Genomic DNA, 22,946 nt, shown 5'->3' with positions numbered 1-22,946 from the left:
TCTATATACATGATAATGTTCAGGAAATGATTAGATAAAATAGGGATCTAATGATGGTTTTAATTGCAAGCGAGGATGTGTAATTAGTTAAAAAAGTCTTTAATGTATTGACAAAGAGGCTAGATAAATTTCTTAAATTATTTTATTTGATTGAGGAATTTTTATGCAAACTTAGACCCTAGTCTTATAGCATAGGACTGTCAGAATTTATTATTCAATAAGAAAACTTACTGAACATTATAATATTCTTATATATTCATCACTTTTTCAGTATCCACACATGTTTATAGGTTCAAACGCCATATTTCAAAATCAAAGTTATTTATGAAATAAAACCTTATAAAATCTGATAAATCATTTGTGTGTGCAAATTTTTAAATCTAAATCTTTTACATTAAATTATTTCTGTATTTTAAATTACATCCCTATATTTATTTCAGTTTAATTTATTAATGTGTTTGTACTAATATTTCAAACTTCTTTGAAATACTTTTTGTGTCCTGAAAATGCCAAGTATTTGCATAAAAAAAAATAAACAGGCATACAAAATTGTTAATTACCAGTATTATATGATTAATAGTTGATTTAATGGCTTTTAACTTATTTCATGTCTAAATTTTCTACACAGAAATCCTCTATCTAACTTTTATTATCTTTTCTCAGATAATTTTCAAAGAGGAATGAATTAGAGTCTTGATTGTGCCAAACACATCTTTGAAGATAAATCTATTCTAAGAAGTACAAAAAACGTAAACAAAATTTTGTTCCCCCCCAAATCAGTCATTTAAATTATTCCAACTGTTCAGGAAAACGATAAACATTGTGAACATAAAAATCTGCCCTTATTCATATATACTTTAATAAAAGGAAATGTGTTCCTTCTTTTAATATATATAAGAAAAGGAACCCATTTTCCTTTATAAACTGTTAAAAATCGCCAACGCTTAAAAAATGATAAACGACGCCTTCTAAAAAAAAAGATTCACTACAACACTTAGGCAGTTCGCGTACGTAGAATCCGTTCTTTTCGATTGGGTTCGAATGACGGATCCGACAACTCAATGTGCATGCCTGATTAATGTTGGTGCGAATAGCTCAAGCGGCTAATCACACCGCTGGTGCGAATAGCATCGGCCAGGCAGATATGAGATGATTTCATTCTCCAAATAATTCCGCACCACTCGAGCTCTCTACGGGCGGGAGTTATCGTCCGTAAATATCGCCTGGGTACCCATTGCAGCGACAAAACGACACGCGAAAGTGTTTAGAATTTTGTCGCAATATCGAACCTCTGTAATGGAATCATCAGGAGTTACGCAGAGGTCGGCACGGCCGTTTGTTTCTATCCCAGGGCACACATGCAAGCCTTTTCCACTGTAATGGTGTCTTTCGACGATGTGTGGCGCCCAGTAGCGAATCCCTGGCTCTCGCCATATCTCTGCCCTTCGGGAATTATTCTGGATGTTAAATCGAGACTCATTCGTAAACAGTACGTGGCTCTACTGCATTGAAGTCTAACTTCGATGTTCACGCCACTTCCATGCTATTGATGCAACACATTGGCGGGATACAAGCTGCTCTTCAGCAGCAGAGACATTCAACACCTACTGTTGTGTTGTTAGTGATCTACAAAGCCTTGCACATAGCAACAAGAAGCGATCGTCTGCTGTCGTGGTATTCCTCTGGCGTCTAGACCCATGTCTTTTACGGGATTTTGATCCCTTTAGTAATGATTCCACAGTCTGTTGATGACACTACAATGCACATTCAGCTCACTCACAACAACGGATTGGCTTGCACCAGCTTTCAACATCTCGACAGCTCTCCAACGCATTTCATCGCACAAATGGTGTCTTTGGTCAAGATATCTAGTTGGCCTTGCTTTGGCTCATGTTTTCCTTTTTGGCTCTCTTGGATTACCTGAACTATCACTACTTGCGAACTATCGCTGCATGCGAACCTATGCGGTCTGGCATGTTCCTTACTAAGGTGTTGTATTGTAATTGCGGGATATCGTTTGCGCTAATTTTGTTTGCTGGTTGCCTATTTGTGTTTGGTGATGCAACATTTATCTCATACGTAAATTGTATGTTTTAATGCCCTTTTTCACACTCGTACCTTTTCTTTCTGCGTCTATTGCTTATGTTTTGAGCACGAGTGTATTTAAATTGATCTTTGGCTAAGAATTCGCTTGATAAGAGGGGCATATTTTCCATGAAGAGTTGCTTTTTCTATCATGAAGAGGTCGCATAGTTGCTGAGGTGATTTTAAATTTTTGTGCTTCTGAGCGGAAGTGGGTTCTGAAGGTAAGTTATTGATTCAGGGTGACTCCAAGGTATTTTGTTTCATTAACCCAGTCTATTTTTTCGTAAAATATTTCAGGGGGTTGCGGGTAATAGTTTATGTTACCCTTACGGAAAATTATTGCTTTGGTTTGTTCAGTGTTAATTTTAATCCTCCAAAGGGTGAGCCATTTTTCCAGTTTTATGAGATAGGTTTGGAGTTGATTTCTTACGGTGATTGCTGTGCAGGCTTATTAAGGATAGAGGTGTCATCAGCAAAGAGTGCAAGATGGAAAGAAGGATCGTTAGGGATGTCTTGCGTATAAATATTAAAAAGATACAGCGAAAGTGCAGACCCAGTGGGACACCAGCTTTGATTACTCTGGTGGTAGAGTAAGTGGCTCCAATTTTGATTCTGAATGTTCTGTTGATGAGATAAGAGTCAATTAAGCGAATAAAAGGATCTGGAAAATTGAGAGTGATTAATTTGTAAATGAGGCCGCCATGCCATACATAGTGAGAGAAACGCTAATTCAATTGCTTTGTCCCCCAAACGTATTCAGAATTATTTATATTCTGAGTACGTTTAAGTGACAAATGCCTAAGTATATACTTATAATATTTGAAATTGTGACACATTATTTGCGTTATAATAAATTAATTGATAAGGATATTTACTTCACTTTGAATGATAGTTTTCTTTATTTTTCAGGAACTAATTTTGATTTCAATAATTGGCAACTATTTATAATGTCACCCCGAGGTCAAAGTTAACATGCTGCGAAATGTAAACAACATCAGTAGAACGCGAATTTTAACTAAGTTGCAATGTCTGTTATAACATCTCGGCCTGCCAATATATTTACATCTAGTTCCAGGAGAAGACAGTGGCAAATTGGTAGTCAAAGACAGCACAGTTTTTCATTAGATATACCCCAAAATATATACGATAATGATAAACTTTCTCGTGGTTTAGACAGTGTGTGTTTTGACGAAGAACCACTGAGGTGCAGAGAAGAGGATCGAATATTTTTGTACTTGCCTAGAAATCTGTCTTATTGTGAAGTTTGTTCAGATGTTATACGAGACCATGTTCAAAAGAAAGTAAGACTTTTAAGCAATCGTTTGTGCCAGTATGACGATATACCTCCAACGCCTGTGGAAAGCCGAAAGGTTTTTGGTAAGTTAATATTTTGTGTATTGAATATTAATTATTTTTAATATTTATTGATGTTGAATTCCTAATTTTCTCCATTTAGACCATTAAGGAATGCTTACTCGCATAGTTTTTAGATATTTACAGAATATTCAGAATTGTATTAAATAATTTCGAAATAATATTTTGCACATTTCCCGGATCATTTCCAAGAAATGAAAGTTTACAATTTTTGTTTGTTTTGTAAATTGAAATATGTATACTATAAAAATACAGAAATAAGCTATTTATTTATGGTTAGTATATTCAGATGGAATTAAAAAGTAATTTTAAAAATTTAAGAATTTCAATAAAAAGTAAAATTTGAGTCTTGTCATTTTTCTTTTTTAATTATTTTTTGATATCAGAATAATATATTTTCATGATACAGAAATTAATATAATATTAAAAAAAAAAAGAGTAATTTTCACAGCATGATGTTTCGATGTTAAAAGGAAGACTACAAATCAATCTAATAGGAGAAATTATATAGGTCTAACAGACTCATAAAAAAATTGAAGTAATAATGCATAGCAAATTAATGGAAACTTTAATTTGAAAAACAACAACAACAAAAAAAAAAGGGGGGGATTGAGATTGTAAAAAATTTGCAATTTTTGTTGATTCTTAATGCTTTTTTTGGAAGAAAACTGGAAAAGCAATAAAAAGCAAAGAAAAAAATTAGTAGTTGAAATTTAAGCTGATCTTTGGAATATGATAACAGGTAGTTTGGCGACATTTTAGAGGCGATAAAGGTTACTACCTAGGACTTTGGGATTGAATTGGATTGGATTATTTAATTATGGCAAAGCACACGAGGGCTATCTGCCTAAAGGGAGGGATGTCTTCGTGGAGGACTTTCCAAGGGAAACGACCTCGTATACACGTTACACATGGGGAAACCACGAAAACGCCCATGCAGCCAGCCTGTTCGCAGGATTCGAACCTCGGACCGAACTACCAGTGTTCAGCGTATTTACCGCTCGACCACTGGTGGGCCCTAGGACTTTGGGAATAATGTGAGAAGTACTGTTCCGATTATGCATTATTTTGTGTGAGGGAAATGAGAGATCATGAGATATGTCATGTGACATTAATGGACGAATCACTGTTCTTTAATCGGAAAAGAGGGTAAATTTGTAAAAATATCTGCTGTACAGCATTAGTTTCATTCTATGTTCTGTGAAACAGTGTTGTTTAATATTTGGATCCCATGGCCCTATATAAAGTAAATCTGAAATTTTTATTGCATTTATGTGTAATTGAAAAGAATTGCTTAATTGCAGATAAGTATGAATGTCCAACATGTGAGTGTGAAATGAGATTTTGTGAAAGGAAGGATATTACAGATAAGTTTGAATGGTGGTGCAAGAAATCTGGTGAAAATGGACATTTTGTGAACCGCCATGCACTCAAGATTCTGTAGAAGATTAGGTAAGTTAGTATTTTTAATTATTTGAGGATATTATTTTTATGTATTGTTCTAAATGTAAGGAGTAAATAAATTAATATTGTATTATTGGAAAATTGTTATTAGCAAGGATTTAGTTTAAAGTAATTAGGATTGTAAGCTAATTTTTATTAATTAATTGTATGTGCTTATTTATATTTTAAGTAGTGTTTTTTAATTTAATTATATTTTAATTTAATGATCGTGATTTTGAGAGTTATATGTTTGTAGTATTTTGGAATGCGTTTGAATAGAAGTAAATGTGCATGGAAAGAATTTAAGTATTTGACACTAAGTATTTGGAACCATTTTTAATGTTTGCGTTAGAAATTGGTAGGTGATGTTTATAATAGATAATTTAGAGGCAAAATTTTTTGGATATTTTATTTATTTTATACGTGCAAATGTTCATCCTTGGAAAGGGTATATACTTTTTCGTGATCAGGTAATTTCATATATGTCCTTTTTACCGAATTTAAAGATTCACAAAATTTTCATGCATTTTTGTGAAATTTTTCTAATTTATGAGAAAAAAGCAGTGTACATGGATATAGTGAAGAGTGTGTGCAATGCCATTTTTGTGCAATTCTGGGATGTATTTTTAAGTAAAAATAAGTTGATGTGTACATGGTTTAATTATATTTTAATTAAATGATAGTGTTTTTGTGAATTATATGTTTGTAGCAATTTGGTATACGTTTCAGTGGAAGTAAACGTGCATGGAAATAATTTAAATATTTGAGACTAAGTATTTGTAACCATTTTTAATGTTTTGTTATAGATTCGTTGGTGTTGTTTATAATAGATAATTTAGAGGTAAAAGTTTTTGGATATTTTATTTATATTATACGTGGAAATGTTCATCCTTGGATAGGGTATATAATTTTTCCCGATCAGGTAATTTCATATATGTGTTTTTTACCGAGTTTAAAGATTCACAAAATTTTCCTGCATTTTCGTGCAAATTTTTGTAATTTATGAGAAAATAGCAGTTTAGATGGATAAAGTCAAGAGTGTGCGCAATGCCATTTTTGTGCAATTCTGGGATTTTTTTTAAGTAAAAATAAGTCGACGTGTACATGGTTACTGTGTATGTGCGATTTTGAAAAACGCGGCAAGGAGTTTGCGATTCTGCACTTTTCCCCAATTTTGCAGTTAATATTTGTCATGATTAAGGAGTTTTGTTCCATAAAATTTCTAGCATATGTGTAATTCGGCTAGTAGATTGTTGGAAAAAGTGTTGAGTAAATAAAAAGAAAAGAAACATGTCTTTACTTCGTGAAAACAAAATGGCGGTGAAAAAAAAAAAAAAAAACAGAGGTTTGCTGTAGCAGAGTTGGTCGCCACATTTTCGCCAAAAAATCGCCAAGTTACCATAATCCAAAGATCAACCGAAATTTAATATGTATGTATTTGAAATCTCAAAAAACAGTTATGATTATTTGAGATTAAATCATGTCCATCATAAATTGAAGATGCGTAAGAAGTTCATTGAATCCCTTGAATCTTTCAGATGTACTTTTTTTTAACTCGCATGATGCATGATCAAATTACGAATCAATATATAGGAAATGTCCTTGAGCTGCTATAACTGCTATTACAATTGGTAACATATTATAGCAGTTACCAATATAGTCGCTGAGTAGTGACAGAGATGGGGAGAGCAGTTCAAAATCAGGGTTAGGATTAGGATTAGGATATTTAATTACGGCAAAGCCTCGAAGGCTATCTGCCTAAGGGAAGGGAGGCCTTTGTGGAGGACTTTCTAAGGGAAACTGGTTCGTATACACGTTACACTTGGGGAAAACCACAAAAACACCCATGCAGCCAGCCCGTTCGCGGGATTCGAACCTCGGACCGAACTACCAGTGTTCAGCAACTTTACCGCTCGGACGCTGGTGGGCCTTCAAAATCATGGAAGACCATATTTGTATTATAATAAATATGACTTCGAATCTTGGTGAATAATTTAAGGTTCAGAATTATGATTTAGATTTTGGAGTTGAATTATTTTACTGTAATTTTTTATCCAAATTCTAATACAGCTCTAAAATGATTTGAATATAAAAATAATAACTAAAAAATTTTGTTACTTTTATGTTATATACTTGCCAAGCATTTTGGCAGGTTTTTCAACTGTAAATAATTTTTAGCTATATGAATATTTTATAGATGACAACATATGTATTTCATACATAGCATTTACATACCACTTATTTCATAGCATTATAACATTATTAGGTACTTCCATATTATAGAGGCCCTGAAGATTGAATTGTTAATCAAGCGACATATGTCGCCGCAATCTCACCACATGTTCTTGTATCTCACTACATATTACATCACAGCTGATTACCGATTTTGGGGCCTGCTATAACATGGAAAAAAACCCATTATTACAATGGCATTTATTATTACAAAGATTTCATCTCCTTAATTTCTGAAGCAACATAAGTAGAAATTGAATGGGAACACTAGATGGGAGATATAAATTTACAATTATCCACTAGTATGTCAGGAAACATTTCCTTTATGTGTGTGACTCGCATACACAGTTTTGGTATGTGTTTCGTATTCTTTCGCTGGCGCCAAAAAGCATGGCAGCTGCATAATGGAAAATTGCCAAAATTTCAGTAGAAATTAAGACAGTATGAGGGGAAATCTTAATTTGTTAATTTATTTTCTATTTGTAAAAGAAATTTACTTATGCATCTGTTTGTTTATTTATAAAAGGTTTAACATACATTAAGATGGAATGAAGAGGGAACTTAAAATTTATGAACTGTACATTTTCAAAGAAAATTTATTTATTGCTAATATTTTATAATAATAATAATATTGCAAATTAAAAATTTTTGTCTTTGAAAGATAAAGGTAAAATGTGAAAAAATAATCCTCATATTTGTGCTGTGATAAAATTATTTTTTTAATCATAATTTTTCTTTAATTGCTGAATTACATTTTCTTTTGATGCAATTAATAGCATGTGCTACATGGTGTGGAGTTGAATTATTTTGCTAAAAGTTTTTTTTATCCAAATTTGAATACAGTTCTGAAATAATTTGAATATTAAAATAATTAACTGTACTAAAAATTTCGATATTTTTTCATTATTCACCTGTCAAGCATTTCAGTGGGTTTTTTTAATTGTAAACAATTTTTAGTTATAAGACTATTTATTTCATATCCAGCATTTACATATTAGCTATTTTATAACATTATAACATTGCTACAATAATATTTATTACTAGAAAGAATTTATTTCATTCTTAATTTCTGAAATCACATAAGCTGAAATTGAATGGGGACACTAGATGACAGACATAAATTTTTAAATATTGGCTGATATAGGAGAAAGCATTTCCTTTATGTGTGGATTCTTTGATGTGAGTGTGTGACACGCATACACAGTTTCAGTATGTGTTTGTTTGGCTTCTGTTTCACAGGTTCCAAAAAGCATGGCTGATGCATAACAGAGAAGTACCAGAATTTCAATAAAAATTAAGACATAAAGGAGGAAAAACTTTAAAAAAAAGGTGTTAGTTTATTTTCTGTTTTTAAAGGAAATTTATTTATTTATATATTTATTTATTACTAAAGTTTTGGCAGAAATTAAAATGCAGTGGAGAAAAACTTTAAATTTATGAATTTATTATACATTTATAAAGAAAATTTATTTATTGCAAAATATCGAATAAATCTGTTATTTAATTAATTATTAATTATTATATCAAATAAATCTGCAAATTTCAAATTTTTGCCATAGAAAGTTTAGGTAAAATATGCAAAAATAAGCCACATATTTGTGCTGTAATAAAATTACTATTTTAGTCATGCATTTTTAAAAAAAATTACTGAATAAGATTTTCTTGATCTTTTTCTGATGCAATCATAGCATGTGCTATATTTGGCAATTTTTCAAAACAAAACATATCATCTAACTTACACCTAGATTGAATTTTGCATTTAACTGAAATGTTGCAAGTCTTTTCTTTATATCTTTTTTACATAAAAACTTGCAGGTTTGTGGGAAGAGAGTGAAGCTGAAGAGGAGTCTGGTCAATGGGTCAAAAAATCTTCAGAACAAGCTTCTGCATGCTGTGCTGGGAAAGAAAGATGCCAGTCTATAAACTGTATGCCAACACGTACTCAACCAATTCTGAAGAAGAAAAGAGCTATTTCATTTCCTGCACCACGTAAAGAAGGTAAAAAGGTTGTCAGATTTGCTGATGCTCTTGGCCTAGAATTAGAATCTATCCGCTATCTGGTTCAGAAAGATTTACCAAAAATTGTGCCATCTGGTTCTGAATTACATTCAGAAACTAGTCAGAACCAGTCATCAAAGCCAAAATGTGGAGGTAAGAAAATTCAATTAGTTCCTGCTTTCCTTGCTCCATCTCTGAGTTCTTTGTTCATTGAACGGTTACGGAAGTTAAAGGTTTCATTACACAGTGTCAGCACAGCAGACAGTACTGTCTATGGAATCATAAGTGTGATAAATTTGACATTTCACAAAACAGTATTTGTGAGATATACAGCAAATGGGTGGATGAGTTATCATGATGAACTTGCATTTTATTTAGAAGGTTCAAGTGATGAAGACAGTGATAAATTTACATTTACCTTATTTTGCAGTCCATCTGATCTGTGCACAAGAGGTCACTCATTATTTTTTGCTGTGTGCTACGAGACTCCAGATGGTCAAACATTCTGGGATAATAACGAAGGAAAAAATTACTGTATTAAATGTGAAACAAGAGAAATACCGGTTGTTGGTAACCACAGTTGGGTTCACTTTCTTTAATATCGAACAACAGCTGTTATGTTTAATGCTTGAATGTTTGTATATTAAAAATTTAAGTTTAAATATTTATGTATAGGCAGGTAGGTTTCTATTTGTAAACTATTTTGGAATTGATACTCTATTTGTGGAATTAGCACATAGTTCATAAGTTTTGGAAATGTCACCTCGGACACTAATATTAGGGTTCTGATTCATAAGTTGATATCATTATGAAGGTATATATATTATCCCCTCTTTTGTGAGTTATTCATTTAGGAATGTGTTATTAAACAGGCTAATCTATGGATGTAATATAGTGCTAATGCAAATATTTTATGTTGAAATGTTTTATATTTTAATTATTATGCACAATATAAAAAAAGTATATTTTTTATTATTTTGAGAAAGCTAGTAATTTAAATAATGTGTCTAATTAAATAAAACATTCAAGGTGTTAATGAAGACAAATCTAGATTTTAATCAGCAAATATAGTGATTAAATTCAGATATTTTTATAGCCTAATTTGGTACTTTGTTACAGCGGCCCTCAACCATATTTGCCATTTTAGATTTGTGCCTATGTTACAGGGTATAAGAATATGCAGGTGCTAATGTACGATCACAGGGTGAGGTATAAGAACATGCCAGATTTTGACAAGATATATCAGCTATTCAATCTCAGGGGTTGCTATAACGAAGTACCCCTAATTTTATATCTTATATAAACCAAGTGGCTAAATTTATTATTTAATGAATATAAGAAGAAAAATTTATATTAAAATGTTTTAATAAAAATAGAGATTACAGTTATATTAATAGAAATGAAATGCTTTTAAAGTATATTAACATTTTCACTATCCTCATATGTGATATTTTTTAAATTTGTTAATTTATTTTCTTTTGTATATTTTAATTTAAAATTTTATTTTCAAAATTTCTGTATTTATTATTTTAATTCATTTTACTTTGTTTTTATTATTTTTTATACTACTATATTTATTCTTACCATTTTTGAATTAATGTTATTTATTACTTATGATTTGCATTAGAACTGCAACGCATTTTAGAGCCTTATGCTTAAATTTGCAAAATTTCACCACATGTGCCTGTAAAACGTATAATGAATAAGATCATAATGATTGTGATTTTTAAAATAAGGGTGTGTAATGAAAACATAATCACAAAAGTTTCAAACACTTGATGAAATAATACATTGTATATGGAATAATTTATCACAGAAATGAAAAATTATGTATATATTATATTTCTTATTTTTACTGCTTGTTTTCTAAAATGTAACTAATTGATGCACAGGGAAACTTTTCTGTTTTTTAATCACATATTATAAGAAAACATTTAAATATTTCTTTGATTAATTTAATGACCAGGCTTTTACCATCAAAATCCTGTTTATAAGCAGATTTCATGAGAGGAAAGTAAAAGAGTAATACTTCTTGCAAATGCTGTTTTGTAGGTACAAAATCCGACATGTTCAAGGCACTAAATAGGTATGTACTTTTCACACCATTTGAATGTTACACTTAGATCTTAAAGCCTAACATTTCTATTGTCAAATACATCTTATGTTGCTGTCCACTTTGTCACACAAGTACAACTATTCCTCTTTTTGCGTCAACATCAAGAATTAATTCAAGCTCCTTGTATATCTTCATCCATGAATTTCAATTCTCTATATGTTTCAATAGGTTCAATTTTATTGTAGCTAGTTATTTTTAGTAATTTGGCTAGGGACAAGATTGCACTTGTGTTTTGATTGATATTTTCTGTATAAATGTCTCATGCATTGTTATTATAATCATTCATAAGTTTACTTCTTTCTTTTCTTTTTTCTTTTTTTTTTTTTTTTTAATTAAAATGCATGTTATCTCTAAAATCCATGTCCTTCTTTATCTTGCTACTAATTTTAATTTTCTATCTTGTGTTTCTTGGTTGTTGATGATTATTGTTTTCCTTAACTTTGGCTGCTGACTTAATTTCTTCATTAAAATTATTGGTGATGCAGTTAATATTTGAATTATTATCTGAAGTACCAATATTCTTGGTGATAATAAGGCTGTGGTTAATGTTCCACTTTACATATGTTCCTTCTCTCTTGCAGTTTTGAGGATAGCAATGTATGAAGAGTAAAATTAATTGAAAGATGATCAGAGTCCAGTTCCAGTTATAACTACTTGAAGACTGGAGAGGCAGTCAAGATCCTTAACAATAAGATTATCTTTGGTGTTTTTAGATACAACATGAATTGGTTCATTCAGTGCTGTTCAAATTAGCCTGAAGTACATTCCCCCCCATTGGTATTAGAATTATGGATGTTCCGTAAAATGATAGCTAAATATAAAACATACAAATCCATGTGTACTCAGGCATATTACATACATGCATAGGTTGGCTGTTGTTGCATATATACTCGAAAGTATGCTAGAAACACAGCAATTCTACTAATGTTTAAACTGGAGGTGCAGATAATCAGGAAGCACCCAAAATGATTTCACAACTCTTATTGCTTGCTTTTGGGTTTGCTGTATCATATAGTGATAGATGCCACTACACTTGGTTATTGATGACTGGTAACATTAACTGACTAGTGCCTCAAAGAATGTAAGTGAGAATAATGTTTTCTCTGAACAAGGGATCTTATTAAGACACAATAACACACCGAACAAATAACTAATTCAAAAGTCAAACAATAAAAATCAGTGTTATATTTTCAAATTTTCACAGGACTAGTTTCGATGGTTTTACTGAACCACCATCTTCAGCTGCAAAAGCACAAATGAAGGAGATAGAATATAATGATCAGATAAGATAAGAAAGCCTGGACAGAAAATAAGCTAGTGGTGCCACTGTTGGTGAAACCAGAAATAAAACATAATTTCTTTAAAGGCCGAAGGAAAAGATGGATTGAATTAGGATCATTACTAGAACAGATAATAACTAGAATAGAAAGATTTTTTTGAATGTGAAATGCCTCTAGAAAATCCAGTTCTCCAATGGAAGATGTTTTTTGAATAATTTTGGCAGCAGAAAAATTGAAAGTGGGATTTTCAGACCAACAACGTTGGGCAACAGAAGACTTCTGTGTTTCCTTTTTTCTAACATATGCCTCATGTTCCTTGATGCGCAAGGGATTTTATATTTTCTTTTAACACACTAATTTTTATTTCTGTTGAAACAACTACAAAAATAAGAATTTCATGATTTATCGAAATATTTTATAAAGCTTAACAAATCTTATGCATAAAATACTATATTAATACCTAAAGCTAAAACTATTGCTGAAAATATGCAGCAATTTAATATTAAAAAGTCACTTTTGATTATGCATTATGAATTTTGATGTCTGCATAGTATTTCATCAATGTGATAAGTGTTTTTGTTTTGCATATTTTGTCAGCTTTAATAATTTCATAGAATTTTTTAATTTTTGATTTGTTTATGTTTTAACATATTTTTCCATCAGACTTTTGTATTGGCAATCAAAAATTATCACCAAAAAGGTGTGATTTGTCACCAGTAAATAAACTTTATATCACAACATACTCATAAGATCTTTGCTTTGATTTTATGCAACCCCAATCCTCAAAAAGCCAGTTTAGTTACCCAGACTGCTATAATTATTTGAGGCCAATAGCTGTTTGCATTTTATTATAACTTTGCATTACATCTGCATACTACTTAACCACCTTTCATTTTCAGTGTTCGGATAGTTCTGACGTTTAACGTTTGGAATTTGGGATTCTGAGATTTCTGAAGCCTAGGTTTATTCCACTAGAGCTTCTCCGATCCAATAGAATATGCTTTGCGCCTGCCTATGTGTAATCTTATCAGCTGGATTTTCTTTTCCTGAACAAAAATTCCAATTTTGAGGTTCGATTTTTGTTGGATTTCTACGGTATGATTAGAGACGAATTGTTTCCATTCTCGCGCGCAGCCCCTGATCCAGTACAAACATATTTGTGAATCAGTCCAAAGAAGTTTTATAATTCTGCAATATTGCCGCTATTAGAACTCCCAGAAGTTCAAATCTTGGCAGTGTAATTTACTTAATTTGCCGCTAATCGAGACTTAGCTAAAAGGAAACTTGTATTCCGGCCTGCTCTTGATCTAGTTTTGAAGTACACTACTGCTCCATATGCTTTTAAAATAGCAACGGCAAATAGGTGCACTTGTACATCATGCAAATGGTTGATTTCTGTACAGCACTCATTCCATCGTGACTGTAAATCCGTAGGTAAAGATTTATCCCAACCCATTCCCCTTTCTCAAAGTATACTTGTATTAAAATTTCATTCTGATCATAAAAGGTACAGTCACGCTGAGGAGGTCGGAAACCTTGCCACAGGTACTTAAAATGGAACATTTTATAGCTTGAATTTCACCAAAGTGTTTTATCTCCCTCAAAATGCTGGACAAATCAATCTTCAATGAATCTGCTGAGTTATTTTATGTAAGAAGCAAAACCTTCAATGGTATATCATTGAAGTTACAGGCCAGGTGACAGTCCATATTTTTCTCTGTCCATATGGTTTTCAGCTCTTCAGAATTCGTGGAAAATTTGGGTAACTTTACACTAGCTTCCGCCATTATTTTTCGTGTATCAAAAGACAGGACAAAGCTTTCTACAAAGTATTTGCTCCATAAATAAATGATCAAAATAAAAATTATGCAGCATTTGGCAAGCTCTACTTTTATTTTCCGTGTATTTTTTAAAATGTAAGCTAAAATTGCAGAAAGAAGGAAAGGGCTACATGAAACTCCAAACAGACCTCTTGCAAATCTATGTAATTTTAAGCTATTTTCATAGCAATGTAGTTGGTTATTCCTGATTTGAGGAAGCTTCAGCCACCTACATTTCATTCCTATCTCCAAACACGCTTTCTCAATATCTGTTACAAATCCAACCATGAATCCACAGAAATTTCATTTTATCTAACACAAATATGGTAGATTAATTCTCGGATCTAAGCAGTCATTAAGGGATACTTCGTTTTTATTCTTAGAGGATACATCATAGACAATACATAATTTAGTGGTAGATATTTCTCTTCTAACAACTGCATGATGAGGTAGGTAATAACTCGCATTGCCTAATACCTGAAACTGGCATTCTTCAATGTTCCCTTCATTTAGCTGCTTCTAGAACATAGTGCAGGAATAATTTTAAATTGTTTCTTAATTTATTCCCTAGCCTAATGAGTCTTAATGAGCAACCTCATTAATTATTACCTAGATTCTAATGACCCTTTTTCCACAGAAGTTCTGTTCCACATCTTTTATTTTTGTACACCTTGTTACTTTTGAACAAATGTATAATATCCTCACTGCATATTTAAATTTCCACCTCAGATTTGCTTCTAACTCCCATAATGCTTTCAATTCTCAATACATTCTCGTTAATTATCACATTACTTAACATGTACTGTTGAAGATGGATGAATAAAAGTTCCTCCTTGTATTATGAATCCAAAAATACTATTAGTAGCAATTAATCTCCTGCTTAATCTTATCGACTTAATATGTAAAATCTTGCACAAATAATCGACTTCTATTAAAACATCAACATTCGTGTATATGTTGCAATATTCAAATCCTTTGGTGAGTGCCACTCGTTTTACACAATCAGTTTTTCACTGCTATTTCTCCATTTGTGATTTGCTTTGTAACAAGAGCTCCATGCATCGTTGGATTAAATCTATTGTGTAAATTCAAACGAATTATGCCACAAACCGTTGACGATGAACTTAATTCCCAAATTCACATATTTTAATAGCTTCCTTCCTGAATACTTTTAGTGCTAAAGCATTAGCAATTTCCTAGGATCCAGAATCATATAAAATTCTCACTAATTCTTGTTTTCTTCCAACTCTTAAAATGGCACTACTGGTTTGTAATAAAATGTTTTTTCGTAATTAATTTCAATTAGAAACTGAAGTTGACGTCTACTTACATTCAGATGTGGCCTCACTCTTCTTAACTACTCTATCGCAAATTAAATAATTATATGGCTGGTTGCACACAGTTAAATAGTTCTTTGCACCAACACTGTTTGCCGACATGCCTACGTTACAGACAACAAAAACATAATCCTCACTATTTTGCTTCTCACCTTTTACTTGGAATTGCCAATGACCAGTTTTCTCAGCATCATGTGTTTTAACACAAAAAATATAGCTTTCTTGCAATGAATTTATTAATGCACCTGCACTTCCTTTAAGCATTGTTCAGTTCGAAGGTTTTCCACTGTTAGAGGTTCTGTAATTAGAATGAATTAAAAAGCTAGCTGCTTCTCTAAACTCTGTAGTGGATTCACGTTTTCTATTGTATTCTAAGCTAATTTCTTCTAGTAAGTTTTTTAAAATCAAAGGACGTAGTATATTTCCGTAAGCACCTGTGGTGAGTTTAAGAGTAAGCTTCTTAACTGTAATTGACACTTGTGCTACCTTCTTAATGCATTTACATTATTGGAATTTCTTCCTGGGTTGATAGCTGTTAATATGAGAACTAATAATAAGGTCAGTTCAACCAAACCATTCTTTAAGCAATGCTATGGAACAGTCGTAGTTCTCCCTACTTAAAGAAAATCCTGAAACCGCCGTAAGAGCATTTCCTGACATATAGGATTTTTCAACCTTTGTCAACATTTCATTATTACGAATTGCTCCTTCAAAGTTGCTCCAAAAGTCTAGCCACGTACTATATTCCCCATAAAATTTCGATATTTCTAACTTCGGCAGTCTCGCAGTACTTCTAGTAATTCTGTCAGAAGATACATTCTGCGAAATATTAAGACTTCGGTCAGTGCTGGAATACAACTTTATACTTCTTTCTACTCTGCCTAGCCATTTGGCAGCTTCTTGATAATATTAGCTATGAATAATTTCTGTTCTAATCCATTTAATAAATATACATGATTCTCAAGTTTGTTATCTAATGCTTTTAATTAATTAATCTTTTAACATGCTAAAAAGATTACACAATTTTTCAAATTTTACACTTTTAGAAAATGTATCTGTTAACCGCTCGTTTAGCGTTACTTCTGTTTTCTAATTAACTTTTTTCTGCTTTACTCATTCTATAGCAAAAGGTTTTTCATTCGGCTCTGTCATTTTTCCAGCAATTAAACAGTTAACTCTCGCAAATTTAAGTTACAACTAATTTGTCTAATGCCTTACTACTTGTAAAGTGGGTGAGTAGCTAACTTTTTAGAGTTGGCTACTCACCTTTTTGCCAATCTTCATTGCTATGATTTCCGCGTTGAAGATCACGTCCGGGTCGCTAAACTTTCTGTAGTGAATTTATTCCATGTTATGTGTCTCAATGATTCGTGAGTAAGCATCTGCTTCTTTATTTGGGATGAACAGCTTTATACTTCTTTACAAGCATCGCCAATTTGGGCATGGAAACAAAGGCAATAGGGTAAAGAATACTTCAGTCATTTAGCACTTAGTATCACGGTAGCTCCCTCATATAGAACTCATAGTCCAAAATAAGTACCCAATTTAAAAATCTGTATGATGTGCGTTGCGCATGCTCGCGCTTTACCAAGCCGGCAATGAATAATTGCATAGTTCCTGTTACACATAGCAATTAGTGGAACACCTTATCACAAAATTTAAAAAAAAAAATTCCTTCTCTAACTCAGATCCTAACCAACCTGTTAATCATATCATACTAAAGGACCTTCTGTAATCACAAATCCTCATTGGTTAGCTCCAGATTCCTTAAAAATGGCGAAACAAGAATTTCAAACTATGATGCAGTTGGGGAACATGAGGCTTTCAAAGAAGCAATTATGCATCACCACTTCATACCGTTCTAAACAAGGAAACTCTGGAATGAAGAACTGCAGGCAGTTATCACGCATTAAATGCCCAAACAATAAAAGATAAAAATCCATTCTTTGCTTAGCTGATTTTACTGCTGCATTGCACGGTACTAAAATTTCTAGCCATGTTGTCCATATTAAGGTGTACCATCAAATACCAGTCAATCTCAAGGATATTCATAAAACCGCCATATGTGCCCCATCCAATTTATGCAATGCATCTGTGACTTTTTACTTTTTTATAAGTCACGGGAAATTTAGAAGGCATTTTTGCTTTCGTTAATGACTTGCTCATAGCCTCTAATGATTTCGATGTACACTGCAGACATCTGAAATCCTTATTTTCAAAACTTCAGGAATATGGACTTTGCATAAATTTTTCAAAACGTACTTTTCGTTAAACATCTATTGATTTTTTTAGGCTTTCACTGTTGTGAAAACAGAATGGAACCTCTTCCTGATGTCCAATGTATTTTAGATTTTCCTGAACCATTCATCTTTACCGAGCTTTGCCGATTTTGAGGCATGTTAACTTTTACAGATGTTTCATACCTAAAGCAGCACACGTTCTTTCTCCCTTTAATACAGTTGTTAGAAGGACATATCAATAAAAAGAAATCTCTGTCTGGTATTCAGAATTCGTTCACACAGTTAAATTGGAACGAAAATGCTATTGCTCAGGCCTTGTATCATTTTTGGCGGCAACGAGTGCTAGACATGCTCCTTATTGCTATTATCATATTAATTTTATTGAGAGTTTTGGTGTTTTTAGGGATTAAAAAAATTCATGATTCATTGTTTGATATTGTTTTATTGGTGAAATTAGCCATCTCCAACGTTAATACTAAATTTTTTTAATCTATAGAAAAGAAATAAGATAGAGTTTGAATGAAATTTAGAACAGAGTTTATTTATTCGGCTTTTTTTTTTAACGTGTAACATTAATGCTAAAGTGCATAATGAAGGAGAAAATTTGTCTGTTCTTAAGTACAAGCAAGAGGTTATTAGAACATGGTTATATATGGAAAGTTTTGAGTTTCCTGAACCGTGCATGAAAGGAATGTTTCGACTGCAAAAATGTCAAAATGTCAACTGCAAAAGACTGAGCATTTCACTACAGCTATCTAAAAAATGCATCCATGAAATGTGATGATTAGAACTTAAATATTCAATCATAATGCAGGACTGATAAATATAGAATTAAAATGTAAAAAAGTATATTGCATTTATATAAACCTAGAAACTTAAGAGCTTATTATTTTAGGACAGTATTTAAAATGTTGAATTTAAGCATGGATAGTGCATTTTCACTGATAACTGATAAATGCAAAAGTATAATTTCACATGCAGAGTTTCTAAAAAATAATGGTGGTGTTTTGTAATACTTTGCACAACAGTGTGCATCATACTGTTCCAATCTTAACATGTTGGAGTACTTTTGTTTCTCCAGAATAAAGGCATAGTGAAATCCAATTCTGTGTCTTCTTCATCAAAACAGCAACACTTTTCAATAGTTGTAGAAAAATATAAACATTTGTTTTTGAATTTCTCCGAGTTATATTACAATGAAGGTTTAGATCTTGCCAATCTAAAGGCAAAAAATCTAAAGGCAAAAAATTCAAGATTAAATATTATTTGACACATGCTCTGTTTTTAATGATGCCTACATAGAACAATGTTATGCCTTATACAATTTGCTTTTGCTATTAAAAGTAGTAAAAATATATAATTCTAAAATAACAGGATAAATATTAAAATGGGAATTTTTTTATGCAACATTCGTATGCAGTAGCAATAGTATTGTCTAACATTTAGTCCTACATACAAATGAAATATCCCACCATTATTCTTACAACATTTTGTATTTTTTAAATTTGTGTAGTAAGTAACAAAGGTGAAAACATCATAAAAATGTATTTTTAATCATAATCTTAAGTATAAATTATTAATTAAACAATATATAATATGGAACAGAAAATGATGAATTTTGTCTCCAAAGATAAATGTTTTTCATATGTTTGTATTTAATTAATGTATACCATACTTTGTATTTAACTAATGTACACCATGTAATGAATGGTTCCTGAATTCTAGAAATTTTGCTTATGTATTATTTGAACTTAATTACAATTTTAACACATCTTCAACTGACATTTTGAGCTAATAATGATGATTTATAGAAGCTGCTGCAAATAAAAGTTCAATGTTGTTGATGGCAATAGACATTTTAGAGCAGATGCTTGATTTCTTCTACATAGCTAATATCCATTTTCAAAGGACTGAGTTTCTTGATGTCTAATGATATTTACAAATAGCTGTTCAAAAAGCACCATCCTGAAAAGGAAATATTAATATAAAAAATCTGTATGTATAATTTATGAAATTAGTTAAATGTAAGAATTTAATTTCCCCCTGGTTTGTTATGTTAAATTTTATATGAAACAATAATTGTGCACGGTATTTTGTAATAAACACTCACAATAAGCAATCATAATGACCCTCCTCTCATTTACAATCTTGTCATCATCAATAGACAGAACAAATAGAGGAATCAACCATATTTTGCAGCAGTAAATATCATGGTTATGAGGCAAGTCGGAGGGAGAAAATGACAACGCCTATCCTAAAGTAACAGTTCTAGACTATTAAAATGAATAATTTTTTTTTATCAGATCTCTGTCTTCTATGGCTTCAGTTTAAATTTTTTTTTTGCTGAGTCAAGATAATTATAAGCTATTTTTCAGAACAAATTTAAAATATATGTATGTGCACCACACTTTTTATTTTACAATATATTGAATAGTATGTAGTATAGGTTTAAATAAGTAGCTTAGGCTTCAGGCACTTTGAAACTTAACTTCTGGGTACTTACTTATATATAAAGATAATGCTTTCTTAAAAATGTTAAATGAATATTATCTTTATTAAATTGAGAATAAAGTTAGGTATATTTATGCAATTTTTAGTTGGTTTTTTTTTAAACTTAAATTATGTTAAAAATCATGAGTTTTTACTGCGAGGCATTTTTACGCAACATCACTTTCAATTTACTAGTATGCAGGGCAGGTGCAAGCTTTACTGATATGTATTAAAATAAGAGAGTGGTTCATACTATCTGATCAAGTCTTATTGTGCTGCTCAATGTAAATCTTCCTATATGAGAAGTCATATCAAAATTGTATAATAGAATCTTTTCTGCATTTCCATTTTTACAGCAATACATTTTCTAGTCATCAAATTCACTTCTATGTATATGAGTATTATTATTTTGGTGTCATTATCTATATGGTGCAACAGTATTCAATTAATATATATAGACTTTTTGTGAATATTCCTTACATTTACATATTGCATGTATTAAATAATAAAATTTTGAGAACTAAAAATCATGTACTAACTATTAAGAAAAAGATATGCTTTATATAAATGTAATATTTTATAAAAATATATATATTTCTGCATTTTATCAATTTATTTTGTTGTTATCTTCAGAGTCTGCATAATAAAGCATTTATTAGCAGTTTTTTCTTATTTTTTGTTGAACTTTTCCTTTTCAGTTTTTTTCCTTTCTCTTAATTCAAGGCAATAACCATTTAAATGTAAATTATGAATATGTCATCACTTTTTAGCCTAACTATAAAAAAGATATATAATAAACTAACTGTAAGAAACATAAATTCAAAAATGTTAAAAAATTCATTTATGTTATTTTTATACAAATTTAGATCCCGAAAACTCATAAGAAGTAAAAAATCAACATTAATTTGTCTACAAATCAAATGTTTAGCATTTGTGACGATTTAAACTTTTGTTTTTATGAGTAAGCCAACAGAAGTTTCTTTAATACCTACTTCTTTGTTTACTAACATTTAGAAAAAAACATTTACATAATTTCACTTTAATACGGCATTTGAATAACTTTGTTTTTTGTCACATAGAATACTTTTAAAATGCCAAGTTGATATACATTAAATTATTTTACATTCAAGTACTTTTTTATCTTTGTAAACTGCTTTAAAAATGCAGAATTGACCTGTACAGGATAGAACTGCATTTTTAGTCAAATATTTACTAGCCAGGGAAATAACAGGATGTTAATGTAACTTCTAATTCACCCTATTTTTAAAACTTACCTCCACCAAGAGTTCCATGTTAGAATCACGAAGAACCAAGAAGGCAGACTACAGAATTCATAATATTAAGAGATTTATTTGTAAGGATGAAATAATGAGGAACTAATTTAATATAAACAATTATATAAAGAAAATTTTGTACTTTTCCGTTTCGCTGGTGCAAATCTCGCCAAGTAGACTTTATTGGCAAAAACACACAGTATACGCATAAAAAGTGTTGAAAAATGTTAGTTCTAAGAATTTTTTTTTTTAATGTATAACCATTTTAATGTCGTTTAAAATTTTGTAAAAAAGACCAATAAATAAAGAAAATAAATTTGTAAAAAGACATTAAGAATTTACTATGCTTTCATAGTACAACATCCTGATTCGCTGGTTCATATCACGTGACCCCAAGTGATCTCATCTCACGTAAACTACGCTACAAAAATAAATTCTCTCAGTAATTATCTATATTAATTTCAAGTTAAATCTTAATTTGGAATACAAGTTTATATGCAAGAATTATTTCAATTCATACAAATAGCTTACTCAGAAATTAAAACCGCAGTGCTTTACTTCGCTAGTGCATTCTCATTAGAATTGATGAATTTAACCCTTGACTTTGCCTTTTCTATATTTTCGCCATCAGGTGAGCAGTGTGATTGCATCCTAATTGACTTAATTACTGCTCGCGATACAATTGAACTATCTGGTAAAAATTCTATATAATTGTATGCCAGTATTGAAAGAAATAATCAATCTGATAAGAAACGGCTGCGACTTGTTTTGAAAATGTAAGAGTTAAAAGTACAAAGTTACCAGGGAAGATATTTTGTTTGGCATCGGTTGTACCATTACTGATGACTTTATCACTTGCGCTGGCAAAACGGAAAAAGTACTGATTTTTTTTTTTTTTTTTTCTTTTTCTTTTTTTCAGTTATACATTAAGTTAGGCTTTATTTTATTGATAATATATCCTGCATAATGCTATCTTGTATATGAATTATGCAGGATGTATCATCAATGGACTAAAGCCTAACTAAGCTATTCAATAAGCATTCAGATTAAAAATTGTCTATTGTACCAGTGTCCAACCTTTTTCGCCCTATGCAGCTCTTTTACGACTGCTAAATGATCATACCACCTCCTTTTCAAAATTAAAAAAAAAAAAAAAATACATGTGCATTTACTTAAATTTAATTACTTTTAAATGCATTTTAAAAATTAAACAAGAAAAAACAGAGAAAATGTTGATAAATACCAAAACTTGAATAA

The 22,946-nt window shown here is 31.1% G+C and overlaps 1 protein-coding gene across 1 annotated transcript; it reads left to right on the top strand.

Annotated features, from left to right (window-relative positions):
• The first annotated feature begins 3,029 nt into the window (after positions 1-3,029).
• On the top strand, positions 3,030-21,079 carry LOC118183939 (protein phosphatase 1 regulatory subunit 3E-like). The gene is made up of 2 exons (XM_035353556.2): positions 3,030-3,462; positions 8,950-21,079. The coding sequence occupies exons 1-2, from the start codon at positions 3,111-3,113 to the stop codon at positions 9,729-9,731; spliced, it is 1,134 nt and encodes a 377-aa protein (XP_035209447.1). The 5' UTR covers positions 3,030-3,110; the 3' UTR covers positions 9,732-21,079.
• Positions 21,080-22,946: the final 1,867 nt, after the last annotated feature.

The sequence above is a fragment of the Stegodyphus dumicola genome, chromosome 10 (assembly GCF_044657685.1).
Source record: "Stegodyphus dumicola isolate Sdum_Otavi_A_Nest chromosome 10, ASM4465768v1".
NCBI classification, from domain to species: Eukaryota; Metazoa; Arthropoda; class Arachnida; order Araneae; family Eresidae; genus Stegodyphus; species Stegodyphus dumicola.
Note: the sequence above shows the minus strand (reverse complement) of the source record. Positions and strands in the feature narration are given on the sequence as shown.